Below are 14,390 nucleotides of genomic sequence, written 5' to 3' on the forward strand. Positions count from 1 at the left end.
GTTTACATAGAGAGACTGAAGCATTCTATTTGTAGACTCATTCATAACCATGCTTCTCAGAGGAGATAAACGTTCATCACTATCAAACAGATATCCATTAAAATTTGCTTCTAACATTTAGAAAATATAGTTCAGCGACTTCATGTTTCTCAATGAAAATAAAAGTCTGGTTATACTTCAAGCAAATAAAAAAACAAGACACTCTTGTAAACGACCAGGGTACATCAATTAAAGCACTGTGTAAATGTTCCGTAAAAACACAGGAGAACTGCCAGATATCAGTAACTTCCTGCCACGATAATTCGGCGCAGAGTCTTCTGGCCATCCTCAGGTGAGTGGTACTGGCGAGTACGCACTGAGCTCCGCTATTTATAGCCTTCTGAGGCGACTTTGCGCATGCGCTGCTCAGCGTGTGCGTTCATAACAGCTCCGTGCGCTGCGCCTCGCGCCCTCCACTGTGAAAGCCTGGCGTATCGGTATCAGGTCAATTTCCATCTTTATGTAGATAACTACGTCGACTACGAAGTTCCTCTATAACAGGATTCCAAGCAGAGTTCAGCTGATAACCGCTATCTCGATTGATGAGAGTATTGTTGTCAGGCAAACTTATTTCCACAGATTCATTGATAATCAAGCTCCAAAAGTTTGATGTATGGGCCAGAATTTTTGTGTCGTCATAATTCATGGAATGGTCTGTGGAAATACAATGTTCAGCGATTGCGGACTTGGTGGGTTGGAGAAGGCGAGTATGCTGTTGGTGTTCCACAATGCGTTCCTCCACAGTTTGTGTTGTTTGCCCTATTAATGATTTGCCGCATTCACACAGAATTTTGTAAACACCTGGTTTACACAGGGTCAGATCGTCTTTAACGGGTCCCACCAGTGATGAAATTTTGGAAGCAGGGTGAAAAATGACTCTCACTTTATACTTTCTCAATATTCTGCCTATATGTGAAGAAATATTCCCAACAAATGGTAGATAAACAGTCGACCTGAGAGCCTCTTCCTCTTCTTTGTTCCATCGTTTGTAGGTCTTCATCACTCTGTTCACTTGCCTAGGTCAAAAGCCATTCTTCAAAAATACTTTTTGCAGGTGTTCCAGTTCCGCTTGAAGACTGTCGGCGTCAGAGATAGTATGGGCACGGTGGACCAAGGTTTTGAGAACGCCCATTGTTTGTGCTGGATGGTGGCAACTAGTAGCTTGTAGATACAGGTCTGTACGAGTGGGCTTTCTGTACACCAAGTGACCAAGTGTGCTGTCACTCTTCCGTCACACCAAGACGTCTAAAAATGGCAGACAACCATCTCTCCCTATCTCCATGGTAAACTTTATGTTTTCATGTATGGAGTTCATGTGACGTAAAAATTATTGGAGACGGTCCAAACCATGAGGCTACACTATAAAAGTGTCATCAACGTACCGCCAAAATACTGTCGATTTAAAAGTGGCAAAGTCGAGTACTCTCTCCTCAGAGAAGAGCTTCTGTAAAGTTTGGAAGGTAGGAGACGGATACTGGCAGAAGTAAAGCTGTGAGTTCCGGACGTGAGTTGTGCTTCGGTAGCTCAGTTGGTAGAGCACTTGCCCACGAAAGGCAAAGGTCCCGAGTTCGAGTCTCGGTCGGGCACACAGTTTTAATCTGCCAGGAAGTTTCATAACAGCGCACACTCCGCTGCAGAGTGAAAATCTCATTCTGGAAACACCAATGGCATACTCGCCTTCTCCAACCCACCAAGTCTGCAATCGCCGAACACTGTATTTTCACAGACCATTCCATGAATTACGACGACACAAAAATTTTGGCCCATACATCAAACTTTTGGAGCTCCATTATCAATGAATCTGTCGAAATAAGATTGTCTGACAACAAGACTCTCATCAATCGAGATAGCGGTTATCAGCTGAACTCTGCTTGGAATCCTGTTATAGAGAAACTTCTTAGTCGACGTAGTTATCTGCATAAAGATGGAAATCGACCTGATACCGATACGCCAGGCTTTCACAGTGGAGGGCGCAAGGCGCAGCGCACGGAGCCGTTATGAACGCGCACGCTGAGCAGCGCATGCGCAAAGTCACCTCAGAAGGCTATAAATAGCGGAGCACAGCACGTACTCACCAGTAACACTACAGTGGCACTCACCTGAGGATGGCCAGAAGACTCTGCACTGAAATAACATGGCAGGAAGTTACTGATATCCGGCAGTTCTCCAGTGTTTTTATGGAACAATCGGTACGCCGGGAAAGCTTTAATCATCACATCACTGTGTAAATGTTGCTTTTGTAAATTGACACAAAATTTAATGTACCATAAAATGTTATTGTGCACACGGTCAACAGTATACCCATCCATGTAGCTAAATAAATGTGGAGTGTTTCACTTTTTTTTAAAAAAATGTAAGTATATTTCAGAACTGTGCAACACTAGATGTTACTTTGAATGCATTCAAAACATGCATATTCATTTCTAATTAATATAATGAAAATTATCTTGCTGATACCAGGAATATTGTGAGATTTTCTGTATCTAGAATCATATAAATGGTAAATGACAAATCTGAAATGTACTTTCCACATGAGACAGAATATCTGTAAGTTAATCTGCATTTGTAGCACACAAGGTACTCTACTATTTTGAAGGTAAAGAAAACTTAATTGTAGAGTGACTACAAAGTGTTAAATACAAGAATTCAACACTATTATTGATTTTAGTGCATGACGAAGACACAGAAGATACTGCATTAACAAACACCTTCCAGGACTGAATTGTTATAGTATTCAAAATTAAAACTCAATATTTATTCCTGCTGATGTTTTGTAGGGTTCATATTACATGTCTCATCATCATTTCACACAATGATTTCACAGTGTCACACATGATGCTGCTACTACAAAGGCTATGAATTAAAAATCCAAAGACCAAAATATAATCAGGTACCCCCCCTCCTCATCTCTTTCCCTGCCTCCCTTCCCTCCACTCTCTCTCTCTCTCTCTCTCTCTCTCTCTCTCTCTCTCTCTCACCACACACACACACACACACACACACACACACACACACACACACACACACACACACACACACACACATTGGTATTACTATGCCTTGACACAGTGGTGATTCATTGATAAAGCAATGCTGACAATTTCACACTTGTCCAAACAAATGAAATAGCACAAAATTTTAAGTAATACTGAAAACTTTGTGCAAGCTTAAAAATAAAATTACTTTTTTTTTCAAATACAAAGTTTATAGTTATAACACACAGTACTGAAACTACAAAGAGCTATCTACAATGACAGTAAAAATAAATATTGAAACATGTATAGTGAATCTCAGTTGCATAACAGGCTAGTAGTCACATTCAATGAACTTTATGATACTGTATACTTAAACTTCAATAAAACATTTGAAGGAAACAGTGACACTTACAATTTTCTACAAATCTTTGAAAACAATTGTTAGTAACATGCATCCTAACCTATATCCAATTTCTTTTTAACACAGAATCTGGGAGATGCTCTACCAATCACCATAACTCAATAGACCTTATAAAGTGTTCTCTTCAGAAAACAGAGCTTTTTCAAATTATCAAGTTTCTGTCACTAGCACCGAGTCATACTCAATGCCACTGAGTAAATTAAATGGTAGAAGAGTGTTACAAAAGTTTCTTTGTTATAGCAGCCAGTAAGTAGTAACCGCTATTAAAATTACAATCCACAAAATGCTGTGGGCAGCACAGTGGGAAAAAAAAGGTCTTGCAAGGAACAGGTTTGGTTATATCTTCCTATTACTCACTCTACAAAAGCAGAACTAAAAACTACTTCTATTGCTATTAACACTTTGCCATCTGCACATCTCGTACAAATTTATTCACTTGGCGCCAGCAGTGCTAATTTAGATTACTTGCCTTGTCGCTGGCCGTTCTTGACACTATTGGAAGATTATAAATTATTACGTTTTACTAATCTCATCGTTAGTTCTCTTAAGTTCTCAACCCTGTTCCCCTACTTTCATGAAATTTCGAAAATATACATACATAAATAAATACAAAATTAGTTTCCTTCATTTTTTAATTACATTGTCTTTGGTACTTAGTACTTCTCTTTCATATGACATGCAGCAAACAGTCTCCAAGATGTAACGCAACTCCACAAGACTTGCACATTAAGTTTGTTGTTCGTCTTTTTTTTTTTTTTTTTGGTAGATACATGGCAGTTTCTTCGTTTTCACTTATTCGTTTCGGAAATAAGTATTAGTTGGTGTTGTTTTAAGTGACCGGAAAGTTTGTCAACCGGATGATGATGAGATGTACGCGATGTACTGGCAACCTCCAAGTTTTGCTCAGAAGCAGGTACATGGTCTTTTATCCACAAATTATACACTTTCAATAAAAAAAATTGTGAAACCGGATACTTGTGTGTTCTGTATTGAAATACTGACATGTACATAAAGCATTATTTAATGCACAATTGAAGAGGTACATGCAAACGTCTTTTGACCATTTTATGGTTCTTTTGTACGTAGTGTAATGAGTAAAATATTGGTCTGCCTGATCCACTCGTTTCATGTATTTGTTGTAGTCTAATACATTTTCATGTTTTTTACTGTGTGATTTGTTTTTCTACATTTTCTTTGAGTGTCAGTCAAAGAGGCATTATGAATTGCAGAGATCACTGGTATTGTTTTAGTTTTCGAAGCTCTCCATACCTGTACGAGTACTTCACTTTTCCGCTTATGACAAGCTACAACCACATTGACTTTTGCTTGCTTTAATTTTTCCGGAAATCCTCTATTTTGCCGTTATCATTCCACAAACTCGAATTTTCTTTTCAAGTAACTTCTCTGCAAGAGAGAAGTCTCTTTCCATAAGAAAGTGTCAAAAGTTCCACGACTGTTATTGCTAAAGGGTATCCAGCACTAGAATACATCTTGAATGCGGAAATGTATCCCGTACTCTAATCACACAGCATCTGAGTGAGTATGCCATATTTCCTAATCTTCGGTGGATTGTAAACTCTAAAATTTAACCGTCCATGCCACAGTATCAGTCCTTCATCAAGTGAGAGGTTTTGACATAGATTTAAAGTTTCTTTAAACTTTTTGGAGAAATAATCAGTTACGAATTGCACTTTGAAAAGCGGGTTGGCATTATCCAGTTTATTATTATTTTAGGAAAAATGTAAAAATGATAATATTTGTCTGAATCAGTTGCGGGCGTATCTGTCAAAAGATTCATTGACCAATAATCATTGATCCCCCCCCATAAGGATAGCAAGCCCAAACCATTTTCTAAGTTTGGGTCCCGTACGTCAACAAATTTGGCCTTTTTTAATCCAGTTTCCTTCCATTGCAATTTTGACTGTAGTACTTGTTGGTTTCATAGCTGATATATTCAAATAGATTGTTCCCAATATATAATTCTACGATATCCTCGATGCTCTGTGTATCTTTGGGAAATATGTTTGGACCCAGAGATGCTTCAAATTTATTATTGGTCCTTGGTAAATCAAAGTCTGACCACTGTGCACTGTCTTCTTCATCTGATTCATCTGTATCAGTTGGCAACCATAGCGTTCGCCAAATTCTTCTCGGACGTATTTAACTATCTTCCAACAATTCTGCATCATTTTCATTTTTGATATCCATTGTCTTCTTCCCAATCAGCTAAGTCATCCGGAATGTCAGACAAGACGTCCGAATATTCATTGTAAATAATCATATTCTCTCTTTCATCTGCCATGATGAAAGGGAACAAATACTTATAAAAACAAAAAAACTTTTTGATGTGTGTAACTTATTGTTACACAAACAAAACATCAACCAAATGCAAAAGATACTAAAGTGCTGTCGCTGGCCACTGCACGATGCTCTGCTCATGACGCCACTGTGGTGTCACCAGCCACTGAGCAGTACTATGTACATGAGACCACTGTGGTGTCACCGGATGTTGACCGCTATTTCACACACGACACCGCTGAGGTGTCGTCAGACGGCATAGTGTTAACTATTAAATTCAACACATAAGAAATACAACACTCTTGTAGCATGTGAACAAAATATTCCTAAATCATGCAATCTCAAGCAAAAGTTGCTAGATTAGTGGCTCTTCTATTGATCTGAAACCTATCCTCGTAAAAAAGGAATCTAATGTGAACAATACATAACACCATTGCAACAGTTCAAGCAAAACAGTGAGGAAAACCACACACACATACGGAAACACAGTCTCACACTGCTCACCATTGGGAAGTTATAATAACAGGTGGCACTTCCTCAACAATTTTTACAAGTCGCTCAACATCAGGCACTAACTGTGCAGATTTCCAACCTTGCTGTCTTCTGTAAACAAGCATGTCACTTTTTTTTGTTCTCTACACATTGTTCTGCATTTATCAAAATTAACTTTTGCAATTATGTATCTATATGAGCATAGCTTATTCACAGAAATTCCCAAACAAAATGTGCATTAAGAAAGGCAAAACTGATTGAAGCTAAGCACACAGCAGCTTCTGTATGCCTACCAAGTAGCCTAGTACTGCTGTACACTTAAAAGGTTCATAATGAGCCTGTGGAACAAATGATGTGTGTTATACTACAGACTTTACAGGGCAGCCACTCCAGGAATCTGAATCACTGAATGTCTTTCCTCTTAGGTGAATACTCCGTGCACAGCAAGTGGGCAAATGTGACATCAAATGCTTCATCACAGATAGTGGTGCTGTATGTAGATTTTTGTGATCTTCAGTATGGTCAGAGAACTTGGAAGGCATCATATTAGATTTAATAATTTTTAGTTGAAGCTCATATTTGGAGGATTTTATATTATAAATTATGTCCTTTGTATGCCGTCTCAAAACACCAGCATTTGAATATCTCTTGAAAACACATCAGTAATTGTACAATTTGTTGTAATAAAATGATGGAAAATACGTGGTTAATGAATTTTTGCATTTCATTATTTGTATACAAAAATTGGAGTTTTATGAAAGTATGCCTTTTCATAGTAATGGCAATTTTAAGGTTTATCTAATACATGTTGTTCTTGGTATGATTTGTTACAGAAATGTCAGGTAAAATCTTCAGGAAATTTAATTAGAAGTTCACTGTGCAGAAATGGATAGAGGTGTGGAGTTACAAAGTCTACTCAATAGGGTCATGTGCAGCTGTTACCAACCATCCCCCCCTCCCTCCACATTTCTTGTTAATTCTGACACTTTCTTATTAACTAAACAGGAATATGTTCAGTAATAATGTTAGACATTTATAAGAGTGCACTCTCCCTCTCTCTCAGGTTTGAGTTGTCACTGTCAATAATTGACAAATTAAAAATGACACAGGCAAATACAATTAAATATTCATACCAAGTTGATCATTGGGTAAAATAAATACCACTCAGAATAAAAAGCACAAAAAAAGACTGGATTTGAAAAAGAATTAAAAGGTGACTTACCTCAGTTGCCAATAAAGTATGAAAGAAAATAGGAGACTTCTTTTCCAAACAAGAATGCCCTAACTTAAAGTACATATTCAGGTGAAACATATTCTGACATCAATATAGAAATGTTCCTGCTGTTGTTTTTTTCTTGTGGTTTCGGTTACTGTCCAGTACTGAGAGAGACATTTATTTTTCTCACAGTGAATTGTAATTTTTCACACAAATCAGAACATACTTTCCACTAATAGCATACTTATTTACCACTGGGGAAACTAATCACATAAATACCAAGTATGAAATCGGCAGGATGTCATTTTCAAAAAATGAAAAGGCACCAACAGTTTCCAAAATTACAACAAATGTATCACCTGAAAATACAACGAGCTGTTTCTTTAATTCACCTGCTAGAATTGCTACCCAACCTCTCTAATTACAGACAAATTCTTGAAATTAATTTTCAGAGTTTCTAAAAATAAACTTGTGTTGTTGAGACACCTTAACTATCCCTACTGAAGACATATGTTATTTGATTCAAAGCTGGTTGGATTCGCCTCGTTTTTTGCTTGTAAATAAGCAAGAAGTCTTATTTTTAGGGTTCATGAAGGAGTAATAGAAAAAAATAGTTACCGCAACATTTTCAGAAGGTTTTGACCAGGTGTTTATTGTCTCAAGTGCTAGACTTCAGGCAATTTTGTTTTGCTCTATTCTTAAACACATGAAGGAGCTTTGTCCACCAGCAGCAACATCCTTCCTGCACTGCACAAAATCCACAGTTCCAGTTCATGTTGCCAAGAACCCATCAGCGTGCAGTATTTCCTATGAGTCTCAAAAACATGTCGTCAGTCTTTCTCCACATTACTGTGATACAGACCTCTTAATGATGATGTTGCATTACCATCTTTCTTCCATAATACCATCATCATTTAACATAGTCCATGATTATAATTCCACATTGTTGTGCACAGGTAACTTCGGTATTATTCACCACAACTATTTGCCTTGTGGTGCTAATTACTGCAAGTACTACCACTATACAGCATTCACTATTACATGTGCTGCTTCACTTATCATGAGGTACAAAGACATTTTCACCAGCCCTTCCATTAGCCTCTCACATTTTACATTTTTTTTAATGTAGCATTAACACTGAACAAAATAAAAAAATACCAAAGAAATGTACTTCCTCTCCTTTGAAACTGTATATCCAAAATAAATGTAAAAATTACCTTCTCTGTTCCACAAATACTGGAGCTTCCGAGTCACTTAACTCCAGGTCACTATCAACATGCATCCTGTCTCCCCATGTAGCCTTTAGGTAGGATACTCTTCTCGCATGCCGATCTTCTTCACCTATAATATGACAATATGCTTATTCACTTAAATATATAAACATAAAAAAATATCAAGTGTCACTTTTGAAGTTAATTGCGGCAATTACCAGTCTGTAATGATAAAGTAGCACAATACTGACACAAATAAGCACAGTGTAAGTCTATCCACTCAAGTATTTAGTGGGAAACGAGTGGAAACTGTTATGGTGTACAGTCAAGCACCAGAGCGCCAGTCGGAAACGAGAGCACAGAGAGGGCTGTGAAGAAGACGTCAGCCAACTGCACGCTGACCGACCACTTTTTGGGACAATAATGCGACAGGTGCAGCCCCTGTACAAAGAGGACATAAGCGCCGTGGCGACTGGCTGCAACCCACTTGTACAGCAGCACCAACATAAGGCACTTCAAGACCGGCGACTTCTCTACTGAAGAGATTTCTCATTTGCAAGTCGCCGTTTGCCTGTGACACTTCTGTGTTATTGTCAAAGTTAAGTATTGTCGTAGTTCATTTCATAATAAAAATCATTAATAGGTTTTTTTTAATTGTTGTAAAGCAATCCGAGACACCAGGTTTCCTAGACACCACACATTAGACAATTAGGCAGGATTCAACAAAAATTCCTTTGCTAAATCTTTCCAATACATTTTTCCCTATGCTATTTAATATTAAAACAAACACTGGCAGTAAAGTAGATGCAAATATCGGAAAGGGGAAGGAAAAAGAGAAAGGGGGGGGGGGGGGGGGGGGGGCGACAGCGAAATGCTGCTACTTAATGCCTGTTAGCACATGATAAGTAACAGTATTCATTATGAATAGGCCACTATTCATGAAGTCTTAGAAGACATAGACTCAGTTAGTGCAGTCATTTAGGTATTATGTGAGCCCTAGTAAATAAATATCAGTGACTTCTTATAACTGAGGGAGCAACAGCTAACCGCCTCGAGGACAGAATTTATTTTCTTAATTGATTTTTATCCTTTCCATTTACAACTTGTGTGGGTACAAAAACAAAATGGCAGTTTAATCATAGTTAATTTCTCATGCTGCCTAGAAAATAGTTGTCAACAGCTACTCTTTGGTTATGTACAAGGTCTGTCAGAAAAGTATCTGTTACGAACATCTGATAGATCTGAATCTAGCACATTTGCATGAGCCAACCTTGAACTTTCGTGCACATGTGTGAATTTTTTCCCCACATGTTGATAGTGTCAGTTAAGGGCAAGCAGGAGACGAGTGACATAGTGTACAGTGCTTGAATGGATTTTTCATTGCAAAGGAAATGACAGAACAACTGGTGCAGTGCTACTGCATCTAGTTTTTACACAATCTGCATGACAGCCAGGAGGAAACCATTCGGAAGATTGACATGGCTTCCAGTGATGAAGCCTACGGGCATCACACAGTTTAAGGAGCAGTAAAACGTGTTTAAAGATAGCTGCACATCAGTGTGCAGAGTGAGCCACAATCCAGTTGGCTATCAATGTGTGGAAATAATCAGATTGTTGCCAAAGCGAACACTGTGGTGATGTGGGACTGTTGTGTGACTATCAAAAAAAGTTGCGAAGAGGTGGGCATCGGCACTTTTTTGGCACATTCCATTGTGACTGAAGATTCGGCCATGAGCAAGGACTGGCATATCAGTTGCAACAATGTTCCAGCACATTCATTCCTTACACTTGATTCAGACATTTTTTGTGAAAAAAACAAATTCCCAAGCTCCAACAGGCTCCTTACTCTCCTGATTAGCCCCCCTGCAACTTCTGGCTGTTCTCTGAAATCAAGATGCCACTGAAAGAAATGCAATTTCAGACAAGAGAGGACATTACGGCAGCAACAATATGCAAGCTAAACAGCATTCCGTAAGAGGCTTTTTCAGTGTGCTTCCAACAGGGCAATTCCACTGGGAGAAGTGTATGGAGTCCCAATGGAACTATTTTGATGGTGACTGGGTGTCCAGCACTCCAGGAAAGTCACACACAACCAGAGGTGGTAGGGCAGTATGCCCAAAAGGTTTGTAAAACCACTAAGTTGGTGGTAAGTATGCTTTCAAGGTCCACAAAGAACATATTAATTTTGTGGCAAGTATACTTCTCTATCATCTTTGAATAACTACCTTAGTGGTAAGCATTCTTCCCAGAAACCTAAAAACATTTAAAACAATGTTAATTGGCAAGGTGAACCATTTTTAATGGCTCTAAACAAACAAACTGCAATTGGTGCAATGACTATCACAAGATGGCAGAAGTGTATGAAAGTGATAGGACATATTCCAATAAACACAGTGAAGAAATACAGTACAAACCTCATATAACCCTTTTGGGTTAAACATTATGAAACACCTATGACGCATCAGACAACAAAGTATTTAAGCAGAGTTCTGTATTTTAAATAGTAATAACATGATAACTGGCACACAATTTCTCAGCAACAATGCAACAATTAAAGAGTTGTATGCATCCATTTTGTGTGACAATATTTGTAGAATAAACACAAAATGTTCCTCCAGTGTATTAATTATATCTGTTCTGATACTTTCACAATGCTGATAACTGGATGTAAATCAATTCTTTCTAGTACTTATTAAAATTAAAAAGTATTCATGAGTAAATTTCCACAAATACCTATTAGCTCTGTTGCTTTCTGCCTTCTGATGACAACAGGTATGTGAGGGCTAGGCTGGCCTGTGTTACCTTCAAAATAAAGGGAAAAAACCGTAAGATCCTAAGTTAAGCAGTTCAGCACATTATTGTTGAACACTTGACAGAGGATAAATCAGCACACATTATAAAAAGTATAAATATTTTTCTTTGGGCCTATAATTATAAAATGAAACTTTTAGGTACAAGTGAATTATTTTGCTGACATGAATCCCAATTTTTTTTCTGGCACATAATAAACATTACCTGCCATAATCACTCAATCACATCTGCAACATCATTACCATTTAGTGGAAAAGATATTTCCAACCAGCCAGAATGGCAAGGGATTGTGGCACTGCTACCTGTTGACCCTAGAAAAATCCCAGTTTTTCTGCATTGTATCTTTGTCTGATCTTCCACTGACGTGAGTAGAAAAAGACTACCAATTTACAAGGTAGGGCAAAAATATGGACATACCACAAGAAATGCATGCTTGAACATAATTACAGATGCTTGCCAAGCTTGCAGGGAGCATTTTGTGTTTGATCACAAATGGAAGCTGTGCAATGTTCTCAATATGTTGCATCAATTGTGGTCAGACAGTGTTCTGTGTAGAATTATGTCGAAGCTAAGTGAATTCGAACATGGGCAAATTGTTGGTGCTCACATCCATAATCAAGACAGCCAAAGTGTCTGGCATTTCAAGAGGCACCATATTGAAGACTTCTGAAGATTTCCACCACATACAAGGAAAGCAGACAATTATCATCCACTAAATCACAAAAGGGATGAAAGTGTATGTTGAGTCCTCATGACACTTGGTCACGAAGAGGATTGTGAAGAAAAATAAGGGAACAACAGCTGCAAAAATTATTGCAGAACTGAATGTTGCACTTAGAAACCCTATCAGCACCAAAACAATGCCCATAAGCTGGGAAAAGCCAAAAAACTTTGACTATGGAGCAATGGAAGAAAGCCATCACATCAGATGAGTCTCATTTTACACTGTTTCCAACTTCTGGCACACTTTACATCTGGGATATGTCATACCAAGCCTACAACACAGACTGCTTGCTGCCGAGAATGAACCATGGTGGGGGTCCGGTGATGATTTTGGCAGCTGTATCTTGGTATTCCATGGACACTAATGTTATTACTCTGCAAAGTCACATCAATGCCAAGGATTATGGGACAATTTTGGCTGATCAGGGCCCTCGTTCAAACACTCACATCATCCAGCAGGACTGGTTCTGTGAGCAGGAGTATTAATTGCCACATCTCTCCTGGCCACCGAAGTCACTAGATCCCAAATGATGGAGCTTTTGCTGCCTAATTTGGAGAGAAGGGTGTGTGATAGCTATCTGTCTCAATTATCATTACCTAAACTTTCCATTACTTTGCAGTGAGTACGGAATAAACCATACAGGACCTGTATTTATCCATTCTGAGATGACTAGGAAGTTGTTTTGAATGTCAACATTTTTCTGATCTGTGTTAGGCATGGCACTATGTTGCGTTTTTTGTGTTTCCATATTTTTGCTCACCCATGTATCTCATTAGATGGCATCTGTGTCAACGAAACACAAACAACAGATTTACAATTTCTGTTTTTCTACCAATTTAACAATTAAATTTTAATCACAACAATCTGGTTGTGTTTCTATCCACATTTAGCGAACAGCATTATTCCCCAGGTACAATCCTCTCACACCAGAGCTATTAGAAATACTGTATTAAATTTAATAAACTGAAAAAATGCTTACATTACTTAAGCATCATCAAAGGATTCATCTATAAAAACACTACCACCCAAATCCAACCATACTGCATTGACCTAACTATTGAACCAGAAATTGTATAAAAGAGGCCTTGGTACAATCTGCTTACTTATCCAAGCCACTAATTTTAAAAGATCAATATACCTGTCACAAAGCTAGAATTATGTAGCCTTATGTAGTTATTCTTCAAGCATTTAAATACCTGATAAATAATATACTTTTACAAATGAATAATTATCTATATGTGAGGGTGCAGGCTTTTTAGGTTAATTTCACTGATGAAATCTTCTCAGGTTATCAGCCGAGTTGTGGCTTCATGTTGCTACAACATTTCAATGAGTTTCCAGTGCTTCAAAACATTGCAAGAACATGATGCCATGGTTCAGATGATAACCCAAGAAGATTTTATCAGTTACTTATAGGTTGTACATTTTGATAAGTGAATATTTTCTACGACGAATTATGAGACCAGTGGGAAATTTTGGGGAAAACACTGTCCTATGGCAGGGTTTATATAATTTACTTTAAAATGGCAATGGCAACTCAGGATTACCAACCCTTAAAAAGAGAATCATGTTATAAAGGAAAACGTAAGTCTGCGCATGCATATTCATTCATTCATTCATTCATTCATTCACTCTCTCTCTCTCTCTCTCTCTCTCTCTCTCTCTCTCTCTCTCTCCCTCCCTCCCCTCCCCACAGTTTCACTCATTCATATAACCACAAAAAATAAAAAATAATATTCTTTCATCTCTGGAGGTCATACAGTGACACACAAAGAAAACTGGCTGAACTTAATTCTTGGCTACCAATCCATAATCCACTTTCATTGTTGGACTGCTAAACATATAAGCCACAGCAAGCCCATACATGCAACTAACACTTTTACAGTAACTTAATAAAAAATACTGCATGCACTTCCTGACTAATGCACAGCACTGAATGAGTTTCATGCAATACTAATTGAGTACATCACAACTATTACAATATGGCAATGTCAGGGAGTTTCGCTTCCCAAGATTTCTATACATAATTTTGATTAGAGCACATTTGTAAATATGCTACAGCACGACTGGATGTGAGTGGCTGTACCACAGATGACAGGCACTAAGACCGGACAAGGACGTGAAATAGAATTATTTCCTACTGTCGGGAGTACACCTCCGTCATTAATCATATTTAACACATACCACAAAATTCTCTGCAAGC

The 14,390-nt window shown here is 38.1% G+C and overlaps 1 protein-coding gene across 4 annotated transcripts in view; it reads right to left on the minus strand.

Moving 5' to 3' along the window:
* Positions 1 to 14,390, minus strand: part of LOC126356040 (uncharacterized) — a 979,035-nt gene that overhangs the window by 90,179 nt on the left and 874,466 nt on the right. For 3 of the 4 annotated variants that reach the window (XM_050006716.1, XM_050006718.1, XM_050006717.1), the window contains 3 exons: positions 11,386 to 11,454; positions 8,659 to 8,782; positions 6,238 to 6,336 (listed from right to left, as the gene is read on the minus strand). In XM_050006716.1, the coding sequence (XP_049862673.1) occupies positions 6,238 to 6,336; positions 8,659 to 8,782; positions 11,386 to 11,454 (292 nt within the window). The remainder of the gene's footprint in view (positions 1 to 6,237; positions 6,337 to 8,658; positions 8,783 to 11,385; positions 11,455 to 14,390) is intronic. The other variant, XM_050006720.1, reaches the window with a different exon arrangement.

This window comes from Schistocerca gregaria, chromosome 3 (assembly GCF_023897955.1).
Source record: "Schistocerca gregaria isolate iqSchGreg1 chromosome 3, iqSchGreg1.2, whole genome shotgun sequence".
Classification (NCBI taxonomy): domain Eukaryota; kingdom Metazoa; phylum Arthropoda; class Insecta; order Orthoptera; family Acrididae; genus Schistocerca; species Schistocerca gregaria.